Here is a 19,257-nt window from a genome sequence, read left to right on the forward strand (position 1 = left end):
AGTGACCTGAGCAACTTGTCGCTCACGAGTTTGAACCGAAGATATTTCCATAATAGACCAATTCTGTTCAATCTGCAATTATGAGATCCTACTTATGTCCAAACAGATAATGAATGTGTGATCTGTAAAAATTTCCACAAGCAACAATAATGTATACATTCAAATTTGTGCAAACCCCACCCCTAAACCTAGCCTTAACCTTTTTCCATACAATGTATATTTATATGTATATATATATATAAATAGGTAAGCATGAAATGGAGTACAAAGGAAACACATGAATGTGCAACACGTATTGAATAACGAAGGCTTAGAATTGTGATGGACGAGAACGCCAAGGGAAAAGTGGCAAGCATTAACAAGCAAAGGTGTATTGAGTTATGAGTGTCAGACCTGCTCTCCTGTCTGCTAAACGTTAATTACATGCTGACTTCAGCATGCATGGATCGCTGCACTTCCATGTAGGAAACGAGGGTTTTGGTTTTTTTGGGGGCAAGAAATAGCTTGCTACAGTAGGAGAGTTTGAGATAATTAAATAAAACCTAGGCCATCTCGTTAGGCTTACATGATGCTTGCGCTGTTAAAAATAAAGTGCAGTGTAGAAAAAGAGTAGAAAAGAGGATACTGTAAATGAGCCTTACTTAGTAAGTAACATCAGCCACGCTGAATCAACACTTCTCACATTTTGTTTAATGTTGGTTTATAAAGGTTTATCAATAAGTAATGTCTCCTGGGCTTTCAGGTGACATCTCACAAAATATATCCTCAGAGGAGGAAAATGGTTTCAGGGATAAAATGAGTTGTTGTGTTTGTTTGATTTGTCATTACATTATTTTTAGGTTTTCACATCATTGACCATCAACAACACCTGCACAACTGCTTATTCATGCAATTATCCAGACAGCAGTGCAGCATATAGCAGATGAAGGTACAGGTTAACATCTTCAGTTATTGTTCAAAATCATGAGAATTTGGGGAAGAAATAAATAAATAAATAAACAAACAAACAAACAAATAAATAAATAAATAAATAAAAACTCCTGATCTTCTGAAGTGAGTGAACAGCAGTTCTGTGGGTGGAAATGTCTTAGTGAGAGGTTAAAGAAGAATGGTAGCAAGTGACAGGAAAACTATGGTAACTTGGTAATTGGTAACTATGGTAACGATTCCTTACAACCGTGCCGGCAGAAAAGTACGATGGAACACACAAAATGTCAAACTGGAATAAAAAAAGCACAAGAAAATACATCAATGAGCAGATGTTTGTTTTAAAGTTTGCATGGAGTCTATACTGTATAAGGAGTCTGTTTGAGTAAGTGACAGTCGAGTAAAAATAATCAATGAGGATGACTCAACCTTGATTGGACAGATACCAAACATGTTGTGTAATTCAGGTTAAAGTAATCTTTTTTTTTTAATGTCTTAGCATTAACATTATAGTACAATGCTGCTGAAGTCATCGGTTCTAATCGGTTAGAGAGTGGAGATGCTCTCATGCTGCAAGGCAAAACAGAGGTTTACCTGAACGCATTTGTTCCTGCAATTATTTATTTACAATTATTTAGCATCTTTGGAAGGAGTCTCTGGTGTTACTGTAGCACTATGTGACATTTAGGTAAAAGTAGAGCTAGTTTTCCAACATATAAAAGTCTTCAGGACAGAGGGATTTGTAGTTTCTGGTTTCTCTGTAATATGACAAGGTTAGTAATTTTAGAAGGATAATGGAATGACTGCTTGTGATTAACTGGAATTAACCCGGTTTTACACATTTGTAGGGATGGGCAACTTCTGCCTTGATCTTTTCATAAAGTGGTATAGAAACTAAAAAGATATATACACTGATCAGCCATAACACTACTACCATCTGCCTAATTTTGTGGACACCAAATCAGCTCTGACTCCGCAAGACCTTTGAAGGTGTGCTGTGGTACAGTAGCTGGCACCAGGATGTTAGCAGCAGATCCTTTAAGTACTATAAGTTGCGAGGTGGGGCTTCCATGGATTGTATTTATTTGTCCAGAACATCTAACAGATGTATTCAATCAGACTGAGGGCTCTTTGCTGCCATGCTTCAAAGCATTCTCTAGTACTGTGGAAGTGAGCATTATCCTGCCGAATGAATAAATCCTCTGCCATTAGGGAATGCCACTTCCATGAAGGAGTTTACTTGGTCTGAACCAATGTTTATGTAGGTTATTCATGTCAAAATTACATTCACATGACTAGTAGGAGCTAAGGGTTCCCAGCAGAACATTGCTGAGAGAATCACACTGCTTCTACCAGCTTGTCTTTTTCCCTTTGTGCATCATGATGCCTCATGTACTCAAGCATGCTATGATGCACTCTCATGCAAGCTCATCTGTGGGATCAAACCAGGGCTAGCCTTTGCTCTGCACATCAGTATACCTTGGGCATCTATGACACAGTCACCGGTTTACCAGTTGTTCTTCCTTGGACCACTTTTTTTTGGTACTAATCACTGCATACTAGGAACGCCACACAAGAACTTCTGCTTTGGAGAAGCTCTGACCCAGACATCTAGCCATCCCAATCTTGTCCGTGTCAAAGTCACTCAGGTCCTCACACCTGCCCATTTTTCCCTATTCAAGAACTGTCTGTTCACATTTTGCCTCATAGATCCCACCCCTGGATTACCATTGTAATAATATAATCAATGTTTTTCACTTCACCATACAATGTTATGACTGACTGGTGTAAATGATGAATGTGAGTGCTAGATTCAAAGGGCAAACAACTGACCTATTACATGATGGCTACTTAAAGAAGTATTGGAGCATTTGATTCTTTTTTAGAACTTCGTAAAATTTTATATTAGTGTAAATACATCTGTAAATGATACTTAAACATGACCTCTTTCTCATAGAAAATTGGATACGGCGCAATAAGCCGCGTGAACAAGAACGGTGACAGTAGCAGAAGTAATAATTGTAATATTCCTCTTACATTTTAAAATATCCCCAAATGTTCCCAAATAATTTCTGCTAAACAGAATGTATTTCTATGTGAAAGAGGTAAACAACAGGGCAATATCAGGATACATAAGATCAAATATGTATTATGTAAAAAAAAAAAAAAATAAGAAAAATACCAAAACAAAACTGAATCCCAACACTGATGACTAAAAAAAGAACTATTTACAGTGCTTGCTTACTATCTACAACACATACTGTAGATCATGTCCTTGTAAATAACATGCACATGTCAAGGACATTGGCAAAATGATCAACGATTCCATAAAAAGTAAACTCAACACATTTTTGTTACTGTGATCTGGTTCACTGTTTTGTCTTTGCCACTATATTTACACTAGAAGCATGTGAAAGTGACAGCGTATGCGCTGTATATACAGAGAAATGAAAATGTGGAGCTCTATCGAGACTATGATACAGTTGAAAGCTGTTCCCTGGGAGACATGACACAATATCTGATATAAAACAAACGAACAATAAACTCATAATCTTTGATAGAAATACTTTATCGTACGTCTTTATACAATATCCTTTGCTTGTATGTGTAGGAATGAAGTTTTGAAGTGTACTGTACATGTTTTGATGGCAAAACACCTAATATGTCAATAAGGCATTGTTTTTGTAAGGCGTTCGGAGGCCAAAAAAAAAAATCCTGACAATATGAAAAAATTAAAATGAACTATTAGTCATTTTAAACACAGATGCTGCGATAAACTTGGATACTTAACCCAAATACACCTCTATTACTGCTGCTGTTTGCATGATTCTTTCCATTCGTTCGCTGTTTTTTGTTTTGTTTTGCTTAATAAAGAATCTAAAACATGTTAGATTTTACAGCATTGGTTTCATTCTTTTGGAATCACTCGGTAATAAATCAAAGGTTTAACGATTATATAACATTTACAGCAGTATCTTGCAATACAAATGCATGAAAATGATTAAGGCTGCAATTAAATAAGGTCTTTTCGCAGAATCCTCATATAAACTCAGCCAAATGACCCGTCACATGAGCAGCTACCTCGTTCTAGTTCTCCCAAGACTACTAATAACACCTATTGTCACCTAGCGTTCTCCCTTTAAATAACCTGTCTTTCAGAAGTCCTAACCGTTATGATTCTAGTGACATAATCGAGTGTTTTGTTTGTGTCTTTGCATTCTAGCTTGTATAAATTTGTTTTGCTCTGACTGTGCTTGACCCAACTATGAATCATGAAATTTGTCAATGTGCGTTTTACTGTTGATTCAGCCTTCAACTATGCCAAAAACCTAATTATAAGGATGAATTATAATCACTATCAGTCGGTGAGATGTAATATGGTAGAATAAATAGAATAGATAAAATTTCTGGGTTGAAAGTTGATAATATTTTCATATTATAAGAAATAATCACATCACCACAACCTTTTTGTTTAAGTAGTAAGTACTACACTGCTTCTGTTTTCTTTTAATGACTAGCTACAAGCATCAAAGGTTCTTTTCCCTGCCGACTAATTGTTTTTTTAACTGGATTTGCCTCCTATAAAATGACCAGCATTCAAAAGAATGTACAGTAAATTCTGTAACAAAAATAAAGAAAAAAAAAAAGATTGTTACAGCTATAATTCATACATTCTGATTCTGCAACAGATGTCACTGACGCAATGAAACTCCTATGAAATGTGTATTTTGCCATCAATACATTGCAAAGGTACTTTTTTTTTGTTTTTTTATTTTTTTATTTTATTCTTATCGTCGAGAAGGACAAAAGACTAGTTTGCTCTCAACTTACCACTGTGCCTCATTATTTTCTCTCAAACAAGCAATGTCATTAAAAAGGTCTCATTATGCATTTAAGTTTTCCTCATAGATCTTATCAAACAAGACGTCCATGCAAATCTGTAGAAACGAGGTCCTTAGAAAACTATTAACAATGACTGTTTCTGAAATTACAAAATGAAGGAGAACATACAGAACTTTCAAAATGGCAACACTTCTGTACACTTGATTACACTGCACTGCCAACATGTCTTGGGTCATTTAGACACTTGTACAGTTGGGAATCTCTCTTGTGCTTTCACAGACGTTGATCATTCCACCTGGTTAAAGGGGAAAAAAATGAAAAGACAAATTATGTTAGACGAGAAGAAAGTTTAAAGTTAAACACACACTCAAAGACAAACTCTAGACTCTTAGCCAAGTATCTAAGGGCTACCTATGATTTTACATACTTAGTACTGTGGAGAAACTGCAATTAGTATTAGCCCACATCTAATTCATAATGCTTCCTTTGGGTTTAGGCATTTATAAAAAATAAAAATAAAAATTGTGTGGCTTTTGTGCCTTGCATAAATATTCACCCTCTTGAACATTTTTCTAGTTTGGAAATGCAGTTTTCTGGGAAAATATATATCACAAATCTACGCAATATAAGTCATAGTATTGATGTTACGGACAGAAATAAATTTGCTTTGCAAAATCTTTACACATAAATAGCAGAACATTTGGGATTGCAGGAGTATTTATCTTCTATTGGTGCGAAACCCTGAAATGGCTTTTGAGTGGAGTCTTAACTACACTGTGTAAAATTTTAACTATTATAGAAAGGACACATTATGTTAAGTGTTTTACATTTAAGTTTATTAAATATGCCTATAAAATCGGCATCATCATAAAGACCAAGGAGCCATTAAAAAAAGTCTGGGACAAAGTTTGTGAAAAGTATCATTTAAGGTTTGCTTGTACAAATATCCGAAATTGTGAACATTTATCAAAGAACTCCAGGTTGTAACACTACAAAATACAAAAAAGTTCAACGGGTGAATACTTATGTAACGCACTGCATTTAGATGGTGACTGGCTTTGGAGGTTACCCATTTTTCTTCCAATTTACAAGCCATTAGATAAATGACAACAAACACATCTCTCTCACGATGTACAATGGTAGTTGGTGTCATCTCAATTGTTAATCTAGGACATTTTATCGAATAAAATCCTGCAACAAGGGGGAACACATTAAAGGTTTTTTCCCATAAGAGTGAATGACTGCATATGCTTATGATTTGTATAGCCTTCTATATGAACTCGCTGCGTTATCGATCAGATCTTCACATTTAGGTGAGATTGCAATTTGTATTTTAATCTTCTTTCCGTTCAATTGCACCATCTCTATTCCCCTGTACTTATTGCTCATTAGAGGTAATTAAATTCACATTTGCAGTCATTAAACAATTACATGATAACAGAAATTAAGCTACATTGGAAATTAGTCCACCAGGGCCTACTGAGTTCACCCTAATCATCATCTAAAGCTTCAGATGTTCCTCTTAATTACTTATAATCCATGATCTTTTAATATTGAAGCATTTTCCCGGTTTAAAATTGCCAGCTGAGATATTTACATTGTCGATCCCGTTAAAAACGTAAAACACAGGTTTTAAGGCTTGTTAATAGTAAAGAATTGATTCAGGTCATAAATATGTTGCACTCACGTTTAACACGGACTTCCAAATCCTTCTCCATAAGCTCTTTAGGGCTGGAGAACTCACTGAGCTTAATTTTGGGGGTTGTGTCGTTCTGACCCACTGTGCCGATCATCTCCTGCTCTTTCTCTTGGTTCACCTCAGCGTATATATTAATCCAGGGAATTTTTCTAAAAAATTCAGAATGAGTGTTAAAAAAATTATACATGTTTCATTCCCACCGCCGTTCAGACCATGTTGCAACTTGGTAAAAAAAAAAAGAAAATCTGTATTATAAAGAGTTTTGGGGTGTCTATGTTTAACATTGGATTTTCTTGTCATGTTACACAGTGGTTCTCCATGGCCTTGAAAGGTATGTGTGTATATATATATATATATATATATATATATATATATATATATATATATATATATATATATATATATATATATATATATATAGTGTGTGTGAGTGTTAGATTAGGTTAGGTCAACTTTATTATCCTCGAGGGGCAATTTGTTTCACAGCCAGCAGAATCCATACAATCCCAAACACACAACAACAAACAGTACTAGTGTGTGTGTGTGTGTGTGTGTGTGTATAAAAGCCATTTCTGCTCTCTGAGATGCCCCAATATGCTTGTTCCAAATCATTTAATTATGATGGCATTAAACAGAGGTAAAAACATCTCTCACTAAAAGCCAACAGTATCCTGACTAATGTTATATCTGACTTGGGGCCATAAAATAATGAATTTGTTAACATTGATTGAAAAAGTCAGATAAGTCGATTTTCATGCTAATGGAAAGAAACCCCGGTATACTGGTAAAAAAGGGTTAATATATCATAGCTTGTTAGGTAGCATATTTTTGTTTTCAATTCAGAGGATGTTTTCTATAGCACAATGAGCACATTGACAAAAATTGTCCATTGAATGTCAATACAAAAATAAAATGAATGCAAACTTTAACAGATGATATTCTAATTTTAAGTGAAAACTAATCACATGACCAACCTGGCCTAAGTTATAATTACTGAATCATACCGTAACACCAAATCCACTTTCACATTTGCCAAAGCTTTAATGCTTTGGCAATTAAAGCTTTGATGCTTTGGCAATTTTCCACTTGAAAAGCTTTCAATAAATACAATCGATGCAAAAACTAATTGTGAATTACTTTGAAGTAAATAATTAAAATGCTACTTTGAAAATATGATTGCAGCAGTCGTATTTTATTCAGTAATACAGTATTTTAGTCGTAATGCGATATTCAATAAAAGTAGCAACGAATTTGATTAGTTGCTTTTGATATGTGCATATTAATCAGCTTCAACATGCAATGATCATTTCTCTTACATTACTTTGGGTTTAATTCATGAACACTGAGACCTCTGAGACCACTATTATCCTGATGAATTACTTTGATTCTCCTTTTAGAATTCATCTTTTAAACAATTATTAATAAGAAGAAAGAAGAATCGTCTCGTCTCTGAATGTTTTCACATGTAATGTTTTGTCCAATCGGTAATTTATTACATCAAAAAATCATAAACTTTTAAAGTCCTTAGAACACTTGATGGATTTATTGTACAGTATGTTTTCTCTGCTGCTGTAAACATATTTAGAATATTACTGTACACTGTAAATTATGCTGAAGAACTGAACTGATGCAAATCTTTATAGATATCGCAAAATCTGCAAAAAAAGGCACTCGAATCTAAATGACAGAAATTAATTTAACTAATTCAAAAGCTTTTTGAATAATAAAAGCCGCATTTAGATGCGTTTATTACATGCTTGTTGCCATACCTCTTGAATTTATAAATGAGGAAGACGGCTAAACCCAAGAACACCACAGAGAGGAGCATCAGCATGGCAGAACTGCTGTGTCTAGGGATTGAGTCCACCAGCGGAGCTGAGAGAAAGAAAAAAGCGACCAAAGAATATATTAGTTATGATGAAACGTCTGCTCAGCTATTCATGTTTTCCAACCTCCACATAATAGCTCTCCAACAGTAATGCGACACAAATCATTACTAAGTTGCTGAACCCTGTCTCTAAAAGTTAGAACAACACGACATCACTATTATGCGAAATAACCATAAAACCAATTCAACCCCCTGAGACGCAAGAGCTGCTATTGAAAATAGATGTATCTCGCTCGTCTCCACTTCACAAAATCCCAGCGGAAATGTTTGAGTCGAGACACTCCATGAATCTCTGCCATTAAGACTTTGCTATATTTTCTTCAGCCAGCTGGATTTTTGACAGACAGCCCAGCGATGACATTGACCTTTTCCTGAGCAGCTTGAAGGCTTTTTAGACCTTTCAAGGCTGAGAAATTAAGGGGAAATCCAGTGGTTCTGGCCACTCAAACAGGCAGTGTGTCACGGTAAATGCACAAAGCCATATGTCCTACAGTGCTAAGGTCAGGTAGTTACTACTGATCCTGTTGTCACTGCAAGGCACTGTGCATTTTAACCATAGGCCATTTTTTTAGGCACCACCAAATGTGCAGCAAGCACCACTCATTCAATCTGTGTACTCCATTGACATGTTAAATACCATTTTAACTCCAACCGACTCCCATTTAAGCACCTTTTTCCTTTTGGAGGAAAACTGAAAGCCTGTTGAGTCAAATTGCTGATGGGTAATTATATAATTGTTATAAAATTGCGTCTGAAATCAATGGTAGTGTTTTTCAGAACATTTTTGGTTTCAAGGACCAAATAATCAACATGTTTACCCCAACTGAAACTGCATTCAGAACAAATAAAAGATATCTGACAGATGGTGACCAGGAGATGTGTCCATTTTGTAACACAATACAAGCTAGTTTGGATTTATAATACATTAGAGACTAATAGAAATCAGACTTACCTAATGTTAGCTGTGTGATATAGACGATAACTCTGGATCCTGGTTTCATTTCAAATTCTACCAGGTTCTGGTTTAATGCATTGGCAAGGATTTCTGAAATCTGTGTAACAGAAATGACATGAATTTAAAAAAATATATATTGGCACACTGTACCCTGACACCTGATTAATCACACCCATTTGGGTTGCAGTCGGTGTTCATTCGGGTTAAAGTGATGCGGTAGAAGCTGTTTATTTAGCTGGGATTTCAGCAATTAATATCAACATCACACTTTTTTCATAGAACCATGTATATATATATATATATATATATATATATATATATATATATATATATATATATATATATATATACCATTATTTATCTAAGCATTTAAAGTTGAAAACTAGTGACTTGTGAATTGGGCTTTTTTTTTTGGGCAAGACGTGACAGTTTTATTTTCTTTCTTTTTTTTATACTGGATCTTATCTGGAGCCAGCCTTGAATAATAATAATAATAATTAATAATAATAATAATTTCTCTGACACACAAAAATACTGAGGTTGAAAGAACTTTGACATTTATCAATTGTTGTTTTTGCAAATAAAAATACTTTATATTTTGTTGTTTAAAAATTGTATGTATGCAACTCATTTCATTTGCGATAAGGTGATATATTTTTGCAAAGATAAAATATTATTACAATGTTATTTTACCATAATGCTTTTAATAATATTTCTCATAAAATAAACATAAAAATGTTTAAAAAAAAAAGTTAGATCATATTGAGGAGTGGATCACTAATGTCGGACAGTTTTACAACATGTACTCTCCAGGTGCTGGAGTATAAACATGTATTTCACCTTCTCCAGATCCTCCTCACTCCCTTTCCTGCTGTCAGACTGGTTCTTGCTGGGAAGCAGGAAGAGCTCCGCAGCTGTCGGGAGTCCAGGGAAAACAGCCACCAGCAGCTGCTCAGCAGGAATATCAGCTATCTATAAGAAGAAAAAAGAGGATCTGAAGGTAAAACATCTGTCTCCAGATGAATCTTCAAAAGGTTGGTTTTTCCAGAGGCAATTCACCTCAAAAGGATTTTACATGTGCGCAACCTCATCTTTATATGTCAGGGAAACAAAACATGGTTGAAGTTACTGGGGCTCTTGTAATTTATTGATAATGATTGAAACATTTACAAGAATTATAATTATAATATTCAATAATTCTATAATATACTAAATTATACGATACAATATAATAACAATCACTAATAGTATTTAATTACCAATGATAATAAAAAAAATAATAATAATAATAATAATAATAATAATAACAGTAATAATAATAATAATAATAATAATAATAATAATCATAATCATAATCATAATCATAATAATAATAATAATAATAATAATAATAATAATAATATAAAGTTAAATATAATAAATGTCAATAATTTTCCAGGGATTTTTTTTTTTTATAATTATATTTGAGCTTTTCAATGTAGCACACATACTACAAGGAAAACAAAAGAGAACCAATAAGATCAATATTAGATATAGCTAAGAACTGCACATTTGTTGCCGACAGGTTTGCTTAATAATAAATAATATTGAACGTAGCTAACTCAAAAGAAACTCAAAGGAATTTCAGCACTCATTTGTAATATAATAGGACAATGATAGGTTTGGTTAAGTGCGTAGACCTTATAGAATTGATCTGCTTTCAAATGTCTTACATAAGTAGATTGTTCTAGTGGAATCAAATGAAAATGCCATCCTCTAATCTAAAGAAGCTTATCACTAATTTTATTTTAGTGTGTTCTATAGATATTGTAAAATACATTTTGCCCAGTGTTATAAAGGTTGTATTTGTATGTATTGGGCATATTTTCCTCATCATTTCACAGTGAATTCTATGAGTATTTCCACACTCCACATGTGGTGGAATATGCTACTTTTGCACAAGGTAATTATTTAACTTGTGGTGGCAAGTGAAGTCCCTGAGGCCTTGGAAGGACATAATCACCTCTGTAACACACAGAGTTCTCACATTAGCAAGGAAAGAAAATGAAAGCCAATGCTGCAAATGATCTGAATTTAGCCTGCTGGTAAGGACCATCAGTCTGGGTGCTGGCTGATCTCTCTCACTCTCTCTCTCTCTCTCTCTCTCTCTCTCTCTCTCTCTCTCTCTCTCTCTCTCTCTCTCTCTCTCTCTCTCTCAAAGCAGAGGCTGCTCTACATTCAGTTCTTGATTTATCAAATCCTTCTAAAAGTTGATCTGAGCATTGAGCTAAGTTCAGAAATTCAGTCCTCAGGCACCAGGCCACAAATTCTCCTTCTGAGCCACAGCTCAATGAGGTGGATTATGGGTTCCCTTGTTGATATCCTGAGATGTTTCAAGGAACATTGTAATAATAATAAAATAATAAAAAATAAATTTTGACCCTTGAAGCAGACTCAGAGCCTTAGAGACTGTTATAAGATTGTAGCCCAAATTCAGGACATTTCATGACCTGCCAGTTCCCATAGCAAATTCTTGCCATGCCTAAGATCATTCTTTGTGCATTGTTATATTACCAACTGTTTCTGGCCATTGCCTGCTTAGCAACTTTGATTTCTCACTTAGAATTGTGAATACAGACAAACGGCTGCTGCACAAATTCTGCAATCATTTGGTGCAATACCAAGAAAGATATTGGGGGCAGTATAGCAAAATGTGACCCTGTCTATAAGTGACTAAAGCAACCTAGCATTTTGATACTAGACCATTATTGCGTACTGTGTACTCGTTATGGTCAGTGTTCAAATTTTAAAATCCTGTTATGAAGCATCCAAATCTACCGAAAGAGTCTGTTTTGTTTATTGGTTTGATTTGCTACACATCTTATGAAGACAAACAAAGACACATGAAGACAAACAAAACACTTTAGAGTCAAAACGAAAAAATGTTTTGACTCTACTGTTCCTTCTAGTGGATGTCGCTTTTAATCCAACAGATGCACATATGATTGCTAGGTATGTGAAAAATTCCGCTCAAGTTTCTTCTGCATTTTCCACATAAATTGTTTTTCACAAAGCTTAAAATGAAAGGGCTCCTTACAGAAAATGCACCATATCAAATACTTTTTTCTTCTATAACTGTTGTTTAAATGGTTTATTATTAGCTTAGATTATGTGGGGATATGTTGCTATAGAAACATAGAAGAACAAGCGTGTAAATATTTTTTAGATTTAAGAATTTAAAAGCATTGTGGTTTATTATAATAAGACTGAGTTTGTAGTCATTATAAATGCAAACCCAGTGAATACGGTTAACACTCCTGACTCGTACCCTGACTTAATCTCACACTCTTCGCTCTAATTTACCCAGTTCCTGCAATTCAGAGTCCACGTTTTTAAGATTTTGCTCTGTGTCTCTGCATGTTTGCACAGCTTGAGACACAGAAGTAGAGAATAGAGAAACCGTGAGCACTAGTGTGTTCAATACTCGGTTGATTGCAGATAATTCCATTAGCATCACTCGTCCAGCTCTTCTTCCACTCCTGCTTTCTGTTCAGCTCATTATCTTTATGTGCAAGGAATTCAGCTCTTCATACGGCAGAGGAAATCGAGCTCAAGCACGATCGGAGTGCGGCAACTGACATTTGCATTAACTACGGATGCTGCTCATGATTTACTCCGTGTGAGAGCTCTTTTCATCCTCAGGAAAAGACGCATTTGTAATCATCTGCCTGTCTCTGGAGTGAGGTACTCATCTGCCTACCTGTGGTGATAAACTAGGGCATGCCCAATAGAAAGAAAGAAAGAGAGAGAGAGAGAGAGAGAGAGAGAGAGAGAGAGAGAGAGAGAGAGAGAGAGAGAGAGAGAGAGAGAAGAAGGAGAAGAAGAAGAGAGAAGCTGTTTCAGCTTTTTTGAGGAATTTCCAAACACTGAATTCTGGAGAAGCAGCAATAAAAGTACAAGAATGACTAAGTAAACAAGTGAGCAGAGGGTAACAGATTCACACTCACTTGAAGCACAGCCTTTTTAATTATCCTGCCTACGTCATGCCTCCACTCCGGGATGTCCGGATTGGCCTCGTCCAGATTCGGAGAAAAAGATAGAAGCAGCGATTTAAAGAATTCTGCCATGGAGAGAAGCACATGCGAGACAGAAAAGAGATTAAGTTTGAACTACCATATCCTGTCAGTTTTTTTATAGCTGAATTACTCTGCTAATTAAAAAGCTTTATTGCTCAGTGAAAGAAAAAAAAACTTAAAGGGTTCTTTTGATGTTGTTTTAGAGGAACCCATGTGTATAGTGTGTATAGGAGGAACAGTGCAAAGTACAACACTTGTTATGTAAGCTAAGCAATAATCATTGATTATTAAATGAACCATAAATCCTTCCATCCATCCATCTATCCATCCATCCATCCATCCATCTTTCCATCCATCCATCCATCTATCTTTCCATCCATCCATCCACCTGTCCATCCATCCATCCATCCACCTGTCCATCCATCCATCCAGCTCAAAAATATGTTCTATACAACCCTGAAGTCCACACAGAGTCAACTGAAAACATTTCAATATCATCCCAGTAAAACAAACTAGAGTCATTAAAATCTCAAATTTGTATAATATAAAAATTTGTAAAACCTTCTTTAACCTTTTAATTCAGTTATTGACCAGAAAAAAAGGTTGTCACCTTGAACAACGATTTGTTTGGTGTCTTGAAGAATGGTGTTGGATGATGAAACTTGCACCGTTACCGTGTACGTCCCCTCCAGTGGAAACAAATAGGATATGCTGCCCTCTAGAGTGATGATAGGCTAGCAAGAAAAACAATCATTCTTAGTAAGTAAAGAATATTTTAATAGAATCGCTTCTTTATTATTATGACCACCCGAGAATTTATATTACAGATTCTATAAAAATTGTCATCAGAGGGTATTTGCTAGAAAACTTGGACAAAATAGTCACTTTTTTTAACTTTAAAAATGTCACTGAAAAAAAAAAAAGCCTTTGTAAGACAAAACATGCTAATTAATCAAAAAAGAGGTCAAATTCTTTGACTGGGTATCTTGGAATTCATATCACCCATTAGTGCATTAATTCTAATTTTGCTATGCAGCTTAAATATGTGAATTGTATATAAACTTGCATGTACAGTATTGAGACCATGTCGGTCAATCAGACAGCATTGTGATCTGATTCAGGTTAGTAAACCACAATACTTAATAATGTGATGTACTGTACTACTCAATAGTTTAGAAAAACAACCAATAGTGCTTCTTTGGAACGTTATTTGCAATGTATGGGTAATTAGCACACTATTTAGCAGGAGTAAAAAAAAATCTACATATTACAGTATATATACAAAATATATATACAAAATAATTATATTTACATTATGCTTAGGTTTAGAACTCTCCTAAATAGGAATATGTAAAATGATGTTTGTACTATTACTTAGTAATTACTAACTCTCGCATCTAGCAAGCTAGTATGATTGCAGTATTTTTGTAGTTAGTATTACAAGCTAGTATTTTGCAGTACACAGTATTTTTATTCAATTATATATAATTTTCCTAATGCTCTAACATGAAATTAGGAGGGAGCTGATTGTACCTCTGTGTTGTTCCCCAGCCACCAGAAGTAGGTGAGGGTTCGAGAGTAAGAGGGCCAGACCACTGCAGTCAAATTCACTTCCTTGTTCTTAATAACTACAAATGGAGCTAGCAACTGGATATGTTCAACAGGAGCTGAAACACAAACATGGACATATTTAAGACAGTGAATTCAAGCTCATCGGTTGGCAAGGCTGCTCATTTCACTTCCGCTTAACAGCAATTTGGGTTTTTGTATTTTAGTTCTTTGCTCTTCTACCCATACTCATACTGGAGTTATTCATCTGGATTACTTAATGTCCCACAGATAATCCAGAAGATTGTGTATGGTAAATGTATGACAATGCAAAGCAACTTTAATATCATGTGATATTGCTGTAAAATAAATACAACACATTATATGACTGGGCTATCATGAATGAATGAATGAATGAATGAATGAATTAAACAAACCCTGTAAATTCACCAGATGTAAATTATTTGCTAATGAGTGTGGTCTTTTTAACTCAAAAGCTTCATATCACTCTCCTGCATGAAAATACATGAAAACCTCCCACTTCCTCAGTCAAAAAGTCAGGCTAAATATAAATAATAAAATACATTGTTCATTCTGCTTTATTTAGTAATCTAATTATCCACATAACAAAATAAATGGTAACCAACTAAAATTATACTCTTCCTTGACTTTCTGAAACATTTAATTGCAGAAAGTAAGGATATGACTTGGTTATCAGTATGTCATACTGTAAGTATTCATTGTTTTTGTCACAATTGGTCAAATAGTAGAATGATGAGAAATATAGACTTAATTGGCTATAAAGTGGAAGAAGATGGATAAACGTATATATTTTTTACATTTATTTATATATTTATTTGGTTTTGTTTTGTTTAACATTTTAAATGCTACAGTCCAACTGGTTGTCATATGTACTGGTCAAAATGACCACTTTTTGAGCAGAATATTGGACATTTACTGTTTGATCACCTACAGGACATTATTGGTCCACTCATGTACTGTGTAAAGGAATATATAGGTGCTTAGTGCTCAAACCCCAGGCCAAAAAAGTAATTAATGCTATGTAATGTAGTGTAGTGTAGTGTAGTGTCTTAATTTCTGCCTTCACCAACTAGCAACACAGTTTAAAAGATTGGTTAAAGACACTGTTTAAATAATTCTATGTTGCTCATAAAAAGAAAGATTTCTGGTTATGTTGTGGATCACTTTTCAGTTATATTGTTGTAATGCCTTGATGTCTGGATATTCCAGTAACTGTGTATACAGTATATAAGTAAAACTATCAGTAACCTTTTGCTTTAATTATAAAATACTGCTTATTACTTATACGGCACTGAATGCCTCAACTCACTGTGATTTTTTAGTCTATTATTATCCAACATAATACACTTTAATATATATTGCAGGCTCTTTATTAGTACATAGAATAATGAAGACTGCAGTGCAGGGCATAGCTTTTTCTTATAAAGTCGGACGCAGCTGTGCAACATTCATTTAATTATTTTTTAGGACACAGAAACAGCCTAAATCCTATGTCTCAGTTTAAAAAACCTATTTGTTTAGCCAGGATTTGTTTGTGTGTTAAAGAGCTATTCTATTAGATAAAGGTGCAGTTCTCGAGAATCAATCATATATTAGCTCATTAGGATTTCTAAAACTAAATCTGGATTTTAAATTGTAAATCTCTGTTACAAATTGTAAATCTCTGTTAAATGTGCCTAGCTAATAAAACTGAATTGAATTGACTTAAAAAAAAAATGTTCGTCAAGTTTCTGCTATAGAACCTGAACTATAGAGATAACTTTAGGGGTTTAGACTCTCTGAATGCACTGTCGAGAAGGAGTAAATTATTAAGACTTGAGCTCAATTTAAATGCTTCTTAATGTGTCTTAATCTGCAAGGATTAATCAGTTTTACTTAGATCTAATCAGTAGCACTGATGATGCCTCTCATGATGGTTCTCATTTCAGTAAACAAGTTTAGTCGCCTAGAGATACGAGAAGTTTGTATAATCTTATACATATAGGCAAATATGTGTGAACCCAATATACAATGACTTGTGCTTAATTATTTCAGAAACAGTCGTTCAAGTTCTAATTATAAATAAAGGTGTGTCTTAATCAGCTCCCTAGTTCAGTAGTCGGGGCATTGACCAGAGATTCAGCCATTTTAAGAGCTGTCTAGGTTTCAAAATCCTTCCTTTCACTGGAACATTTACAACCTGTCACAACATCCACAAACAAAATGTCCCACAACACGCTGCCAGTAGTCTTACTGGAAGTTATGTTTCTGAAGCCTCTAGGATCCGAAAATATTAAAGTAAATGAACTCTAGGCCGACTTCATTGACAATGTAAGTAGCTTGTTATCACTGTTGTAGCTCTCAAATGATTATTTTTTAATTTTTAACTTTATTTAAATCCACTAATTAGAAAAGTTTTAAAATAAATTTTTTGTAATAAATGCTAATATTAAAAAATATCAACAAGACGGATATCGGCCCTGTCTTTTGTCGATGAATGCAATTGTTGATGTTTTACATATTTATGTCCCCCAAAATCTAGTCACCAGTGTTCCAATGTGTAATGAACCAGAGTCCTTACCAGTGTCCGAACTCATGTACACAAAATACTGATTCACCAGCTAGGGAGCTAGCTGAGACCGACCATAACCTTTGGGCTAGTTTATCCCATTAGACACTACACTGTGCAGACCTTCTGTTGGATCTCATGACCAAAAATGTTTTTATAAAGCAAAAAAATGGTCAAAAAATAACCACCGTTAAAATTAGGAGTATGAAGTTAAAGTTTGAGCATAACATACTTAACTACAGTAAACATCCTATTATGCTAGACATACATTGCTGTGTCTTTGTTTGTCTGACTCATTTGTTGGAACATTTTCCAGCACTTTTCAGATATTTTGAGTAAACACAGCTTGGCACTTTGTCTCCACCATCTGCCTCCACTCACAAATAACTAAAAAGTTCACATTGGTGAAATTAAAAATATCAATCATTCCTTCCTTCCAATCAATAATGGAGTGCTGTGATGGAGTGTGCATAACAACTGCGGAGTTGAATTGACCCAAACACTTCTATTTAGATTTGCTTAGACTGGGGAAATAAAGAAAACAAGAGCCCAATACAGCAGAGGCTTCTAAAAGTGAACAGTAAAGAACATGAATGTGATAATGACATGTTACCTGTTGAAATATGGGATATTTATTTAAAGGTAAATGTGGTAACACTTTAGTTAGGTCTGGTGTCATTAGTTTAAATAAAATAGAACAACGTAAATGTCAATTGACTCTGGAAACTGAGTGCATCGATTTAAACCATGCAGTTAGAATGATTGTTTGGTTATTGTTTTACTGTAAATTCATCAACACCTTCTGACCCATCAGAATGGAGAATTCAACAGAGCTGGAGATATATGCAGATATATTAAATCTGATAAACCAATAACATTTTAACCAGATATATATACTGTACATACACATACATACATACACCAAACCACTAAATGTTTATTACTATATTACACACTCGTTGTGTAATGTGTATTGGTGTGTGCTGTCATGTGTATAACACTTACACACCACATGCAGGTACAGGGAGCTGGAATCAGAACCCAAGCTGTTCTCGGCAATGGCAGTGACCCGGTAGATTCCTGTGTTGCGGTAAACATGTCTGATCCCCTCCTCTGTCCAGCTAAGGTTAGAGTAGGACACTGCCGTCCCATCCCCGAAGTCCAATTGGATATTAGTCCTCATCGAGTCTCCCTGTGGACCAAGCAGAGGATATTTAATCTACCACTGCATCAAAGGTTAAGCATTTTGCAAAGCTTATCTTCAATTCCCAATCCCTGTGCATACATTTGCCCTTATCCGGCTCATTTGGCACTCATCTGTGCAGAAATAAGTAAAAGAATTTTTAAATGTATGGAGATTAGAGATGTGATTTTTCCAGAATACAAATCCTCCATGGTCTATTTACTGTAATTCCCTTTAAGTCAATTCAAATTTATTTGTATAGCGCTTTTAACAATGGACATTTACAGAACATAAGAAACATAATACAAAGTTAATTATACAAAGATTACTATAATAGTTTAAAAGATTGATATTAGGCTTATATTTAAATGTGATTGTATTTATCCCCAATGAGCAAGTCTAAGGTGACTGAGGCGACTATTTGGCACTTAATTTAGACTGTTACAAAACATTTCCAGGCTAAAATTGTATAACGTAGTTGACACTATATAGTAAATCACATATGTTTTCAGAGCGCCACCTAGCTATATTTAATGCCTTAAAATCACATGATCATTTAGCAAACCCAG

At 34.7% G+C, this 19,257-nt stretch overlaps 1 protein-coding gene and 1 long non-coding RNA gene across 2 annotated transcripts in view; one reads left to right on the forward strand and one right to left on the reverse strand.

Moving 5' to 3' along the window:
• The window catches only part of LOC132839289 (uncharacterized), a 58,228-nt gene extending 43,147 nt beyond the window's left edge, over positions 1-15,081 (forward strand). Inside the window, exons 2-3 of the long non-coding RNA XR_009647719.1 lie at positions 10,162-10,346; positions 14,919-15,081. This is a non-coding gene — a long non-coding RNA (uncharacterized LOC132839289). The remainder of the gene's footprint in view (positions 1-10,161; positions 10,347-14,918) is intronic.
• Positions 178-19,257, reverse strand: part of sorcs3a (sortilin related VPS10 domain containing receptor 3a) — a 254,741-nt gene continuing 235,661 nt past the window's right edge. The window contains exons 19-27 of the mRNA XM_060860184.1: positions 18,511-18,697; positions 14,901-15,034; positions 13,978-14,101; positions 13,299-13,411; positions 10,153-10,284; positions 9,310-9,409; positions 8,239-8,344; positions 6,458-6,618; positions 178-5,065 (exon numbers count right to left, since the gene is read on the reverse strand). Of these exons, the coding sequence (XP_060716167.1) occupies positions 5,007-5,065; positions 6,458-6,618; positions 8,239-8,344; positions 9,310-9,409; positions 10,153-10,284; positions 13,299-13,411; positions 13,978-14,101; positions 14,901-15,034; positions 18,511-18,697 (1,116 nt within the window). The 3' untranslated portion in view covers positions 178-5,006. The remainder of the gene's footprint in view (positions 5,066-6,457; positions 6,619-8,238; positions 8,345-9,309; positions 9,410-10,152; positions 10,285-13,298; positions 13,412-13,977; positions 14,102-14,900; positions 15,035-18,510; positions 18,698-19,257) is intronic.

This window comes from Tachysurus vachellii, chromosome 24 (assembly GCF_030014155.1).
Source record: "Tachysurus vachellii isolate PV-2020 chromosome 24, HZAU_Pvac_v1, whole genome shotgun sequence".
Lineage (NCBI taxonomy): Eukaryota > Metazoa > Chordata > Actinopteri > Siluriformes > Bagridae > Tachysurus > Tachysurus vachellii.